The 13,844-nt window shown below is 42.1% G+C and overlaps 2 protein-coding genes across 10 annotated transcripts in view; one reads left to right on the top strand and one right to left on the bottom strand.

Annotated features, from left to right (window-relative positions):
- ANLN (anillin, actin binding protein) overlaps nt 1-13,844 on the bottom strand; it is a 78,087-nt gene that overhangs the window by 60,260 nt on the left and 3,983 nt on the right. For 4 of the 6 annotated variants that reach the window (XM_035253165.3, XM_009002042.5, XM_035253168.3 and 1 more), the window contains exon 1: nt 118-334. The exons of the other annotated variants lie outside the window; for them this stretch is intronic. In XM_035253165.3, coding sequence (XP_035109056.2) covers nt 118-135 — 18 coding nt within the window. In that variant the 5' untranslated portion in view covers nt 136-334. Of the gene's footprint in view, nt 1-117; nt 335-13,844 lie in introns of those variants that run through there. 6 annotated transcript variants of the gene reach the window in all.
- MATCAP2 (microtubule associated tyrosine carboxypeptidase 2) overlaps nt 3-13,844 on the top strand; it is a 61,841-nt gene continuing 47,999 nt past the window's right edge. For 2 of the 4 annotated variants that reach the window (XM_078342210.1, XM_002751333.6), the window contains exons 1-2: nt 3-195; nt 6,107-6,176. Coding sequence is in view for 1 of the 4 variants with exons in the window: in XM_002751333.6 (XP_002751379.2) it covers nt 88-195; nt 6,107-6,176 (178 nt within the window). In the remaining 3 variants the exon portion in view is untranslated. Of the gene's footprint in view, nt 196-770; nt 908-6,106; nt 6,177-13,844 lie in introns of those variants that run through there. The other 2 variants (XM_078342213.1, XM_054236995.2) reach the window with 2 other exon arrangements.

Raw genomic sequence — 13,844 nt, 5'->3', positions numbered from 1 at the left:
GCATGCGCGCACGCGGGCCCTGCGCCCGCCGGGGCTTCTCCTAGAGGTTGACAGAGGAGGGAAGGTTGGGGCACAGCGCGGTGGGTCATGGCTGGCTGCACCGGCCGACGCTCTCACCTCAGTAAACGGATCCATCGCCCCAGGCGTCGGACTACGAGACCACGGAAACGGTTGTTCAAATTCAGGAAGAGAAAGGTGAGTCTCGGCTCAGTGTAGCTCCTGGGAAAAAGCAGGAGTCGGAGGCGGGGGAGCTCTCCCACAACCCGCCGTCCTCTCGCCCTCGGCTTCCAGGGTCAGACTCGGCCTCTGCAGCCGTTCAAATTTGAATTTCAGCGCCGAGCCGCGAGCATGCGCGCTGGACGGAGCGGAAGCGCCCTGTCCCCGCCCCTGCGCTCGGTCACGTGGCCGCGCCGGGCCTGCGGGTTCCCAGGGGCGGCCCCACCTGTTTCCCGGCCCCCTCCCAGCCGTGGCCGCTGGGTGCTGGCGGGCAGCGGGGCGCTCCCGGCTCTCCAACCGCCTCGGGTTCCCGGCTCCGCCCCTAACACCCACACATTCCTCTCCGTTTAAGGCGTTTGCTTCGCACCAACCGCGCTGGGGCGTTCCCGCCATCCTTCATTCCTAAATATTAAGGCCGGGGTAGTGGCGCATCCCTGTAATCCCAGCATCTGGGGAGGCTGAAGCTGGAGGATCGCTTGAGCCCAGGAGGTCAAGGCTGCAGTGAGCTGTGATCTCACTACTGCACTCCAGCCTGGGCGGCACAGTGAGATCCTGCCTCAAAAAAGAAAAAAAAGGATTAAGAGCCCTTGGGTTTCAGGTGCTGCTGGCCGGTTAGCTCTTCCCGGTCACACCCAACTCCTAGTCCCCAGAAGGAAGACTGCAGGCCTGGCCCTCAGGAAAGGCCACCCCGGTGGGTCCCCGACAATCTGGGCCAATGAAATAAAGCTGAAATTAACAGACTGTGAAGGGTTTATGAACAATTTTTTATTTCAAACTCCAACTGTGTACAGTGTCAGAGCGGGAGGAATTCTGACAAGCCCTCGATCTAGTTCAGTCCTTCCTTTTACAGCTGAGAGAACGGACGCTTGAAAACGTTAATGGAACTGGTCCAAGGGAAACGAAAATCCCCTTCTCAGCTCATGATCCGTTTTCCATCCCTAACTGAAGCTGTGTCCCCTGCTTATTCTTTGTAGAGTACCCCAAATTGTAAGATAGGTTACATAATTTCTGTATCCGATTCATTTCTTCTATGACAAGTCTGTGCAGATAAAAATGACAATTCTTGATTTGTTCTTCTGAGAAGAGTGACTGCCCATTAGCTGAACAAAACATAGCTATTCCTCCCAACTAAGGGGTTTCAATATGTTTAATAACATGTCCATCTAGCAGTCAGTCAACATTACAAAAAGCATTTACTAATATTTTTATTTGAATTTTTGTATGATAGATTATAAGTAACCGAAATCAGGGCAAGAGGCAAGGGAAATATTGCTTGGGGTCAGGGCTCTTCCAGGTTAGCCAAATCGGTTAACCCATGGGATTTTTTTTTTAACTTTTGGAGGAAGTCACAGACTCCTTTGAAAATAGATTAAAACTGACCCTCTACCTAGAAAAATGACAGTTTAATAGTAAACTATTTAACAGGATTTTGTGAAGTTCATGGACACCAGGCCAATAACCTCTGATTTAGCCTCTTTGTATTTTAGTTTACTCATCTGTATAAGGGGAATAATCATCTGCCCAGATTTGCTCAGAGTTGTTAGGAGGGGCAGATGAAAAATGGAGAGACATGATCCAAAAGTATTCTGTAGTAGGTAATAAGGCACTGTCCAAATGTGTAGTATATGGAATTATTAATATTTAACTCAGCATGTGCTACTTATGAACAAAGGGAAAAAGATGCTTGAATTTTTTTCAAGTGCAACGGGAAAGAGGTGTATGTATTTGGGGCGTGTCTCCATGTGAAGACGTGTTTTAAACAGTGTTGGAAAATGAGTCATTAGAAATTTATGTAGCCGTTGTGCCTCTAGCTATCACTTCAATTAGCTTTCTTTTCTTTGTAACTGCCTCAACTGGATTCTAATTAAGACTGAAAGAGGTAAAGCACCTAGCATAAGAAAGCTACTCACAATATTTAGTGTATCTTTCCTCATGATCCCACTATGTCTTTGGTCTTTACCTTGATGATGATGTAGCAACAATGGCAACTCACAAGTAAATAGCTTCTAAGACTGAAACTCCTACTATGTGCCAGAAACTATGGTAGATATTCAAGTCTACTCCCCTAGGGTACTGCAGTTGTCTTCTACCATACCTCCTTTCATTCTTAACCCCTGGTAGTTCATTCTTCAATTTCTAAGCTAGAATGATTTTTATCTTTTTAAAAATTGTTATATAAAAAAGAACCAAATAATTAAAAAACAAAAAAAGTTATGAAATACAACAAAGTTGTGAATAATAAAACATAACCATGTACCAGCCACCTAGCTTAAAAAATATAGAAAACATCCCACATGTAATCAAAGTCTCCCGTGTGTCCCTCCCATCTTCCCACTCTTCCAGGGTCAGACTCTCTAGATTTGATGTGTATCATTCCCACAGAAATATGTATACTTTTATCACATCTGCGTATATATCCATAACAATATCTAGTATTTTATATAAATTTTATTTTCAGTATACAAGTTTTTCTGCAACGTTTTTAGCCCAAAAATACCTTTATGAGATTTATCCTCACTAATAACTATAGCTGCATTTCATTCATGTTCACTGCTGACTTCTATTATATGAATATACTTGTAATTTATGCACACATTATCCTGTTAATGGACATTTAGCTTAATTCCAGTTTTTCATTCCAAAGATCCCATGATGCCATGACTATCCTTTACATGCACTTGCAAAACTTCCTCTAGAGTAATATCCTAGGAATTAGTAGCTTATTTCAATATTATTACCAGATATTAAAAATAAACTGCTCTTCAAAATGGTCATCACGGTTGATACTCCAGTCAGTGGTATATGCCCCTGGCTGCTGCTCTAGTTCCTCCCCAATATATAGATGCGTTTTAAATTTCATCATTCTTCTTTGAGTGCCTTTCTCTTATCGCTAGCGAAGGGGAACGTGATTTCATAGTTAGCGGACTTTCAGTTTTCCTCTTCTGTGATTTTCAACTTTATATCCTTTGCCCATTTTTCTGTGCAATTATTTGCCCTTTTCTTAATGATTCATAGGGGTTTTGTTGGTTGTTTACTATTTTCCAGGAAAATAAACTTTGTTGGTTTTTGGTTTGCCAATTTTTTGGTTTGTGGCTTGTCTTTTTACTTTATGATGTTTCACATGTACAGAAGTGTTTAATGTAACTAATGTTATGTGTGTGTGTGTATATAACATACATATAACTGTTTATATATAATGTATATAACTAATGTTATATATATGTGTGTATGTTATGTATACATATAGATAACAGTTACATTAAACATTAGTTACATCTATATGTACATATATAACATATGTTATATATACATATAAATGATATATATTTATCATATATAACATATAATATACATATGTGTATGTGATATATGCATGTTATATATGTATGTGTCATATACATATAACACACATATGTGTATACATGTATATGACACATACATATAACACACATATGTGTGTATGTGTGTACATAACATGTACACATATATAACAGTTACATATATATACACACACACATATACACACATACACACACACACACACACACACATACATATACCATATATATCTTCCTTTAGAGTTTGTTTTTTGCCTTAAGACATACCCTGAGATTATAAAGATGTTCTCCTGTACTTTCTTCTAAATATTTTAGAGTACGGCTCTTCATGCTTTGGTCTTTATCTGGATTGATCTTGCTTTTCTATGAATAACCAGTTGTCTTAACAGCAGTTATGAAATCATCCATCCTTTCTCTCATTGACCTATAATGCCACTTTTATAATTTATTAACCTTTTTCCCCCCACCAAGATAGGGTGTCGCTCTCTTGCCAAGGCTGGAGTGCAGTAGCGTGATCTCAGCTCACTGCAACCTTCGCCTCCCAGGTTCAAGTGATTCTTCTGCCTCAGCCTCCCAAGTAGCTAGGACTACAGGCATATGCCACCATGCCCAGCTAATTTTTGTATTTTTAGTAGATACAGGGTTTTGCCATGTTGGCCAGGCTGGTCTTGAACCTCTGGCCACAAGTGATCCACCCACCTCGGCCTCCCAAAGTGCTGGAATTACAGGCATGAGCCACTGTGTGTACCCAACTGCTCTTTCTTTATTTTATTTTATTTTTTTGAGATAGGGTTTCCTCTGTCACCCAGGCTGGAGTGCAGTTGCCCCATCATAGCTCACTGCAGCCTCAAATTCCTGGCCTCAAGAAATCTTTCCACTTCAGCCTTCCAAGTAACTGGGACAAACAGGTGCATGCCACCACACCACACTAATTTTTAAAATTTTTTGTACAGACAGAATCTCACTATGTTTCCCAGGCTGGTCTCCAACGCCTGGCCTCAAGTAATCTTCCCACCTTGGCCTTCCAAGGTGCTGGTATTACAGGTGTAAGCCATCATGTTCAGCCTCAACTTTTTATGTACACTTAGGTCTATGTCAGGCTTTATTCTGTTCTACTGGTCTGTCTCTCTATTCGTCTCCCAAGATCACACTATCTTAATTATAAATGTTGATATCTAGTAGGGCAAATTCCAATTCGACTTGGTTTGTTTTGCCTCCTTGTTCTTCCACGTGAATTTTAGGGTCAGATTCTCAAGCTCCAAAAAGGAAAGAAAGAAAATCCTCTTAAGATTTTTAATTCAAATTTCACTGAATTTATCACATAATTTGGAGAGAATTTATATCTTTGTGACACCAATCCTACCCATTTATGAGCATGGTGTGTGTTCATTATACCTTCTAAAAATGTCTATAACATACTTACATAAAGATCTGTAAACTTTTGTTTGTTAAATGTGTTCCTATGTATCTTTGTTGGTGCTGATCTTATTAGTTTTAGTAATTTATTTATAGAGAGGGATATTTTTAAAATGTAAATTTTACAGTGCCAATTCCTTGTTTGGAGCTGCTCTCTTTCTTTCATTGCAATTAAAATGATATCCAATAATATCCTTATCATACCTCCAAGGCCATGCATGATCTGGACCCTACCTGCCTCTCCGAACAGCCTCATATGCTCCTAACGTCACCGTACTCTTCCTTTTTTTTTTTTACACTAGTCTCCAGCTTCAGGCCTTTCTTCTGGTCATAAAAAATGCCAAGTTCCTTCCTGCCTCAAGGACTTCCCACTGCTTGGGCACTGCTCCTCTAGATTTAGTAAGTCTGATCCTCATTATTTGGGCCTAAGCTTGCACGTGCTGCTTCCTGAAAGAGGACTTCTTTGATCAGGTGCACACCCGCCTCATCTCTGCCCACGAATCACTTTCCACTCATCACATTCACCACTGTCTGACATTACTTTGGTTATGTATTTATGTTTATTAGCCAGGCCTTCCTGCTGGAGTGTAAGCTATGGCAGGGCAGGGACTTGTTTATAGCCGTAACCCAGCTTTTTCTGGCACATGAGTGCAGTAAATACTTGTTAAATAAATGAATATAAGAATAACTCTTTTTTCTGTTTTAGAGATGGGGAGACTGAGATGCAAAGAGGCTAAGGGATTGGCCTAAGTCATCAAAAGTGTCTTCCCTACTTATTCAAATAAAACACTAAACTTCCCAAGTTATGTAAATAAAGACCACAACGTATTACATTTTTAAGAATAGAAACAAGAGTCTGAAGTAGAAATAACTAGAGATTAAAGGTAGCCCTGGAAAATGAGTATTTGCTCTTTCTAAAAACTGCTCTTTTAAACAAAGGAAATAATAATCATGTCTTTTGCAGATAAAATCGCTGATAAAAGGGCTGAAAAACACAAACGTTTTAAAGCATGGACTGCAACAAGGACCCATCCAAATGCTGCATATTTACAAAAAATGTTCTTAAAATACAGTCACACACATTCTCATTTGATTCACAAAGTAATACAATAACACAAATCTTTTTATTTTTACAGGGAGAGAAAAGGCCAAGACGTAATCATAAGGCAGTGGCGAGAAGAACTAAACTCAAGTTCTCTACTTCAGGTTACCTGGCTAAAGGGCCACTTCTTTTACACATTTCTTATAACGAAGTGACAAGAACCATAGAAGGACATTATCAATATGTTACTGAAAAGGGTGTTTTACTTGTTACTACTCTCTACTGTTAATGATTAATGATTAATGGTACTAATCTCTACTATTAATGATAGAGTGTCACAGAGATTTTTTTTCTCATTTAATTGATGATGTTTCAGATTCCAGAGTGAGTATAAACGTATGCTGCTTTCTCCACGTATTATATTGTTTCCAAAACCAGTGCAGCTACAGGCGTAACTCCTTTATTCAACAGACTAATCTCAAAATGCATACAACTGTAATCTCTTTTGTTTCCTCACATGGTTAATGAGGATATTAAGGGAATTCATATATAAAGGACTACAGTAAATCTTTCCATGAAGAGGAAGAATTACTTTATGTACTTCTCACACTATAGTTTTTATATTGATAACTTTTCCATACCTAGATTTCTTAGTTATTTTTTTATTGTTACCATAGAAGGCACTCTTAAATATTACATAAATAACAGCAGCCAGTGTTTCCTGAATATCGAAGTCCCCTTATTGAACATCAAATATAACATCTTAAATTTTTCTCCCATGCAAATAGACATTTTACAAATCTTTTTGTTTGTTTTTTTGAGAGAGAGTCTTGCTCTGTCACCCAGTGCAGTGATGCAATCTCTGCTCACTATAATCTCTGCCTCCCATGATTCTCCTGCCTCAGCCTCCCAAGTAGCTGGGATTACAGGTGCCCGCCACTATGCCCAGCTAATTTTTGTATTTTTTTTTTTTTTTTGGACGGGGTTTCACCATCTTGGCCAGGCTGGTCTTGAACTCCTGACCTCAGGTGATCCACCCACCTTGGCCTCCCAAAGGGCTGGGATTACAGGCATGAACCACCATGCCCGGCCACAAATTTTAAATTTGATACAAGAGAATATAACAGGTTCATTGCACTCCACTGATGTCTGTCATGAGCTTATTGATTTTCTAAACACTTCAAAAAGTTCTCCTCACATGCTATTTCCAGATCCAGGGTTCACCTATTCTTTCATTAATCCTTCCAAATGTTGGGGTTCAGACATCTACTTTCACTCTCCTCTTTCCTGCTTCTCACAGTCTGACACCTCCCCAGTCTTCCTCAGTCCCATTCATGCCTGGCACTGAATAGGCCCTTAAGAAATGTTTGCTGTTTGCTCATGCACTCTCCCAGACCACAATCTCCTTCCTTTTTTTTTAAATTTTTATCGTTTTGAGATGGAGTCTTCTCTGCTGCCCAGGCTGGAGTGCAGTGTCACTGTCTCAGCTCACTGCAACCTCTGCCTCCCAGGTTCAAGCAATTCCCCTGCCTCAGCCTTCCAAGTAGCTGGGATTACAGGTGTCCACCACCATGCCAGGTTAATTTTTTGTATTTTAGTAGAGACAGGGTTTTACCATGTTGGCCAGGACATTTTGCTAGTGGGAGTAGCATGAGATTGCCATAGAGGTGGCAAACTCCTGACTTCAGATAATCTGCCTGCATCGGCCTCCCAAAGTGACAGGATTACGGGCATGAGCCACCACACCTAGCCTCCTTCCTATACTCTGACCTCACCATTCCTCAAACCTTCCAGCAGTACTGACCCCCTCCTCCCTTCTCATCCACCCACATGTATGACCACACATGGAGTCCAATCAGCACTTGGAAATGCTCCAGCTCCAAGATTTCAAACCCCAAACCCGGTCTCCTGATTCCAATCTCGCCTCCTTATCTCTTCTTCACTGCTGCTCACTCCTCCTAACCCTGAAAGTCCCCTCCCCTCTCCCTTTCAGTCCTAACCTTCAGTTCGCTCTCCTGTTTCAGCTTTGGGCCCAAATTGAAAACATTATAGCATCGGCTTTATAACCATACCCAGGTGTTAACCCTGACCGCCTACCATAACGTTTTCCATGAGGCCACGTGCCTCATAAGTGCTCAATCTATTTTTAAAAGGAGGCCAAGAGAAAGGGACTTTAAAACAAAAGAAAACAAAACCACCAGCCTTGCCAACCTGGTGAAACCCTGTCTCTACTAAAAATACATAAAATTAGCTGGGTGCAGTGGGGCACAGCTGTAATCCCAGGTACCCAGGAGGCTGAGGCAGGGGAATCACTTGAACCCAGGAGGCAGAGGTTGCAGTGAGCTGAGATGGCGCCACTGCACTCCAGCCTAGGCTACTCAGTGAGACTTCATCTCAAAACAAAACAAAACCTTAGAGCTGTCGCTGTCAGGGAATTTACAGATCACCTAATCCAGCTCCTTAAAATATTAGACGAGGAAGCAAGACTGTGACTAGTCTAAGATTTCCAGAGCCTGTCATTGGCCTCTCCTGCGTCTCTTCCCAAACACGGCCCATCCTCCTTTAAACCTCGCTTGCTCCTCCCCAGCCCAACCTCCGGAGAAACTGTTTTCATACCATTCTCCTTGGTCTCTTGTCCTTCTTGCTGTACTTAACTTGCTCATCTCTACACTTCTCTTTTTCCTGTCTTCCTGGCTTGCTCAACAATGCCAGAAAAAGACAAGAAATTGAGCCAATTCCACTTCAAATTTATCCCACTGGACTGTTAATGTTTTGAATCAGAATCCATTTGAATCAGAGAATCGCTTGCTATTCATTCCCTGAACAAACCCAGCTGTTTGTCACCTCCATGGCATTCTCGTGCTACTCCCACTAGCAAAATGTCCTGCCCGTCACCTTTGAATTTCTAAATACAAACCCGGCTGAATATTATGTCTTACAAGATTTCTGACCTAGTCCAGACTGAGGTCATCTTCCACTGTAGTACTCAGTTTGCACCACTTTATTTTGACATTATTTCAGACTGACAGAAAAGTTGTGACAGGTTTACAGGTACACACATAGAGAGAGAGAGCAAAAGTGGAACAGAGTTTTGGATTCCAGGAATCATCCAGAGTCCCAGTATAGCAACATTTTACTACACTGTCTTCATATTCTCTCTCTCTCTCTCTCTCTCTCTCTCTCTCTCTCTCTCTCTCTCCCTCCCCCCCCAACCCCCACCCTGTCTCTGTGTGTGTGTGTGTGTGTGTGTGTGTGTGTGTACTTACCATTGTGTTACAATTACCTCCAGTATTCAGTATAGTAACATACTATACAGGTTTGTAGCCTGGGCTATACCATCTAGGTTTGTGTGAGTACGCTCTGTGATGTTCCCACCATGATGAAATCACCTCGTGATGCATTTTTCTCAGAACATATCCCCATTATTAAGTGACGCATGACTGTATATATACACATATGTATTTACATATATACATACATGCTCTGAAGTGTTTAGGGGGAAAAGGATATCATGTCTATAAGCTACTCTTAAAACAGTTCAGAACAAAAATCATATATATGTATATAGGTATATGTATATACATACACAGACACACACATGCATAGTTATAGTTACATAGTATATGTTACTTTCTCCGTATGTAGATGTAGATAGATAGATAGATGGAAAGATAAAACCTTGCTGGTTCTTCTTCCTCTGCCCCATAACCAAATGACTGAGAACTCTAAATTCTTCCCAGAATGCTCTTGTCTGCCTATGTACCCCACTGTCTTAAAAATCCCATCCGGGGCCAGGCGCCGTGGCTCACGCCTGTAATCCCTGCACTTTGGGAGGCAGAGGTGGGTGGATCACGAGGTCAAGAGATCGAGACCATCCTGGTCAACATGGTGAAACCCCGTCTCTACTAAAAACAGAAAAAATTAGCTGGGCATGGTGGCACGTGCCTGTAATCCCAGCTACTCAGGAGGCTGAGGCAGGAGAATTGCCTGAACCCAGGAGGCGGAGGTTGTGGTGAGCCGAGATCGCGCCATTGCTCTCCAGCCTGGGTAACAAGAGCGAAACTCCGTCTCGGGGGAAAAAAAAAAATTCCATCCATGCAGTAATGGCTCCTAAATGTATTTATCTAGCCTGGTCTCTTCCCTGAGCTCTGACTTCTTAAATCCAACTGCCTATTTGAAATCTTGACTTAGGGGACCAGGCACTGTGGCTCACACCTATAATCCCAGTACTTAGGGAGGCAAAGATGGAAGGATTGCTTGAGCAGAGGAGTTTGAGACCAGCCTGGGCAACAAAGTGAGACCCCCATCTCTACAAAATACCAAAAACTTAGCCTGGTGTGCTTGATGTGCCTATGGCCCCAGCTACAGAGGAAGCTGAGGCAGGAAGCTGAGCCATGTTTGAGCCATTGCCCTCCAACCTATGTGACAGAGCAAGAGCCTCTCTCAAAAAACAATCTTGGCTTAGATATCAACTGGCATATTAAACATGACACATCCAAAGTAGAATTTCCCCAGGAAACCTGTTCTCCAGTCTTCTCCATTTCAACTATCCACCCAGTCACTCAAGCCAAAATCCTAGGAGTCATGTTTAATTCCTCCTTCCACTCTTTCTACTCCATTCCACACTAACCTGCTGATCAACTCTACCTCCAAAACGTAGATCCCGAGTCTTCTTCTCCTCCCCTCCTCAGCTCCCCTTCCACTCAGAGTCATCACCACTCTCTCACTTAGCCCACTCCAAGAGCCCCTTACTTGGTCTCCATGCATCTACTCTCAAATTCTTATTTATTGTCCTCAGAGATGCCAGTGCAAGCTTTTAAAAACATAAATCACATCATGTCACTCCCCTGTTTAAAATCCTCCAGTGGGCCAGGTGCAGGAGTTCATGACTGTAATCCCAGCACTTTGGGAGGCCGAGGCAGGAGCATCACTTGAGTCCAGGAGTTCAAAACCAGCCGGGCAATATAGTGAGACCTTATCTCTATTAAAAAAAAAAAAAATTAGCCGTGTGTGGTGGCTCACGCTTGTAGTCCCAGCTACCTCAGGGTCTGAGGAGGGAGGATCATTTCAGCCCAGGAGGTGGAGGCTGCAGTAAGCTGTGATCTCACCACCACACTCAGCCTGGGTGACAGAGTGAGACCGTGTCTAAAAAAAAAAAAAAAAAAAAAAATATATATATATATATATATATATATATATCTAAAATCCTCAAATCCTCCAGTGACTTATGATTGTACTTGGAATAATATCCAAACTAGGCTAGGTGTGGTAGCTAACGCCTGTAATCCTGACACTTTGGGAGGTGGAAGTGGGAGGACTGCTTGAGGCCAGGAATCCTGGACCAGCCCAGGCAACATAGTAAGACCCCATCTCTACAAACAATTTAAAAAGAATAAAAAATAAAGTCGAAACCCCCTTTCCTAGCCACTGCCTGCCTCTCTTCTCCTGCTCGCTTTCCCCAGTTTACTAGACTTCAGCCACACTGACTTTGACATGGTTCAGGATCATGCCAATTCATTCTCATCTCAGGGCTTTTGGCTTTGCAATTCCCTTTGCCTAGAACGCTCGTCTTCTGGAAATTCTGACTCTTATTCTTCAAGTCTCAGCTCAAAGGTCCTTTTTCAGAGGCCTTTTCTGATCACTCCAAGTTACCTATCATCTAGCTTATTTTCCTGATTTGCCGTGCTTTGTAGCACCTATCTGTATCTGAAATTATATCATTTGTTAAGTTGGTTGTTGTTTCCTCTTCCAGTATATCATAAGTTCCATGAGGTCTGGGACTCTCCTTTACTTAACCCAGCTAAAGGACTGATGGATGCATGTACATCATTTTTATTGCTTTTTTTTTTTTTTTTTTTGAGATGAAGTCTTGCTCTATTGCCCAGGCTGGAGTGCAGTAGCACCATTTGGGTTCACTGCAATCTCTGCCCACAGGGTTCAAGCGATCCTCCTGCCTCAGCCTCCCGAGTAGCTGGGATTACAGGCATGCACCACCATGCCCGGCTAATTTTGTATTTTTAGTAGAGACAGGGTTTTACCATGTTGACCAGGCTGGTCTCGAACCCCTGTCCTCAGGTGATTCACCCACCGTAGCCTCCCAAAGTGTTGGGATTACAGATGTGAGCCACCGCACCCAGCCATCATGTTTACATATGTATGTATATACCATCAGTAAGTTATTTGAAGGTAGGTTTCATATCTTTTTCATCATCCCTTGACCTTATATATAATAGGAACTTAAATATCTGTGGAAGGAGTTAGTTAATGTACATCTTGGTTTCTCCAAAGTATAAGTAAGAGCAGTCTGTTTTTGGCTGATTAGAAAACATCCCTCCTTCCTTAATCATTTCCAACAAACATCAAAAATATCACTTACACATACTTAAAATCACAGTACTTCCCAGGGTTTTTGGGCTGTTCTGACTATTTTCACTGAGGTAAAAAGGCAGAGGCGTTTCACAAAGCATTCTTTTATTTGGCTTCCACTTAATGCTTTTCATTCTCCTGAATATGGATATGCTGCAAAACATTCCATTCTCTTGACATGGATGTCCTGAAAGCATTCAAACTTTGCTGAAGCTTTTGTAAAGCCAAAGAAAAACCAATTCTACCAACTATTCCTAGATTTCTTTTTTCTCTCTCTCTCTTCTTTTATGAATGGAGAAATATTGTTTACAGTTTTCCCTGAGGCTTCTGGTAATGCTTATCAGAATCTGAGGTATTGCAACTAGAGTTCCTCTGTTCTTTTATAATGGAAGGCTGCAGAAGCTTCCCTCCCCATTTTTTAAGCTCTCAACTGAAACTTACAAATAAGTAAATATAATGTTCTAATTCATTTTCTTAGTTAATAAGATAAAAACCTCTTTTTAAGAAATTAAACATTTTTTTCAGTTGCAAGCATGATGTGCTCTCAAAAAAAGGAATTTCTGCTATTGAAAGTGAAGTATTATAGCTGGATGTGGTGGCCGACAACTGTAATCCCAGTACTTTGAGAGGTACAGAGGGACACAGGGGATTGGATTGCTTGAGGCCAGGAATTTGAGACCAGCCTGGGCAACAGAGCAAGATCCCATCTCTACAAGAAGTGCCTGCTGTGCCAGGTACTTGGGAGGCCAGGGTGGGAGGACTGCCTGAGCCTAGGAGTTATGGTCACCCACTACACTCCAGCCTGGGCAACAGAATGAGACCCCGTCTCTGAAAAAAAATAAACAAGTGAAACAGTGTAGTTTTCTCCCAGTAGCAACTCTTTCTGAAGCCTTGTCCAGACTTTAGCGCCTCTCTCTTCTTTTTTGGTCTTTACTAGCATCTGTCCCCTATCAAGGCGAATGATCAAACCTCTCCTGAGTCTTTAACAAGGAGGATGTTGATCTTTTTCTTCTAAAAAGAAAATGATCTTCTTTTATTAATCAGATGATTTAACTTACTTTTGTTTTTTTTTTTTTTTTTGAGACGGAGTTAGGCTTTTGTTACCCAGGCTTGGGTTCAGGCAATTCTCCTGCCTCAGCCTCCTGAGTAGCTGGGATTACAGGCACGCGCCACCATGCCCAGCTAATTTTTTTTGTATTTTTAGTAGAGACGGGGTTTCACCATGTTGACCAGGATGGTCTCAATCTCTTGACCTCATGATCCACCCGCCTCGGCCTCCCAAAGTGCTGGGATTACAGGCTTGAGCCACCGCGCCTGGCCAGTAAAACTTTAAAAGGGTAAAGGGCATCCTTAAAGGTAAACATGAATTATTAAAAGCAGTTTTAATGGCCGGGGTGGTGGGTTATGCCTATAATCCTAGCATTTTGTGAGGCCGAGGCAGGCAGATCACCTGAGGTCAGGAGTTC

This window comes from Callithrix jacchus, chromosome 11 (assembly GCF_049354715.1).
Source record: "Callithrix jacchus isolate 240 chromosome 11, calJac240_pri, whole genome shotgun sequence".
Taxonomy (NCBI): Eukaryota; Metazoa; Chordata; class Mammalia; order Primates; family Cebidae; genus Callithrix; species Callithrix jacchus.
Note: the sequence above shows the minus strand (reverse complement) of the source record. Positions and strands in the feature narration are given on the sequence as shown.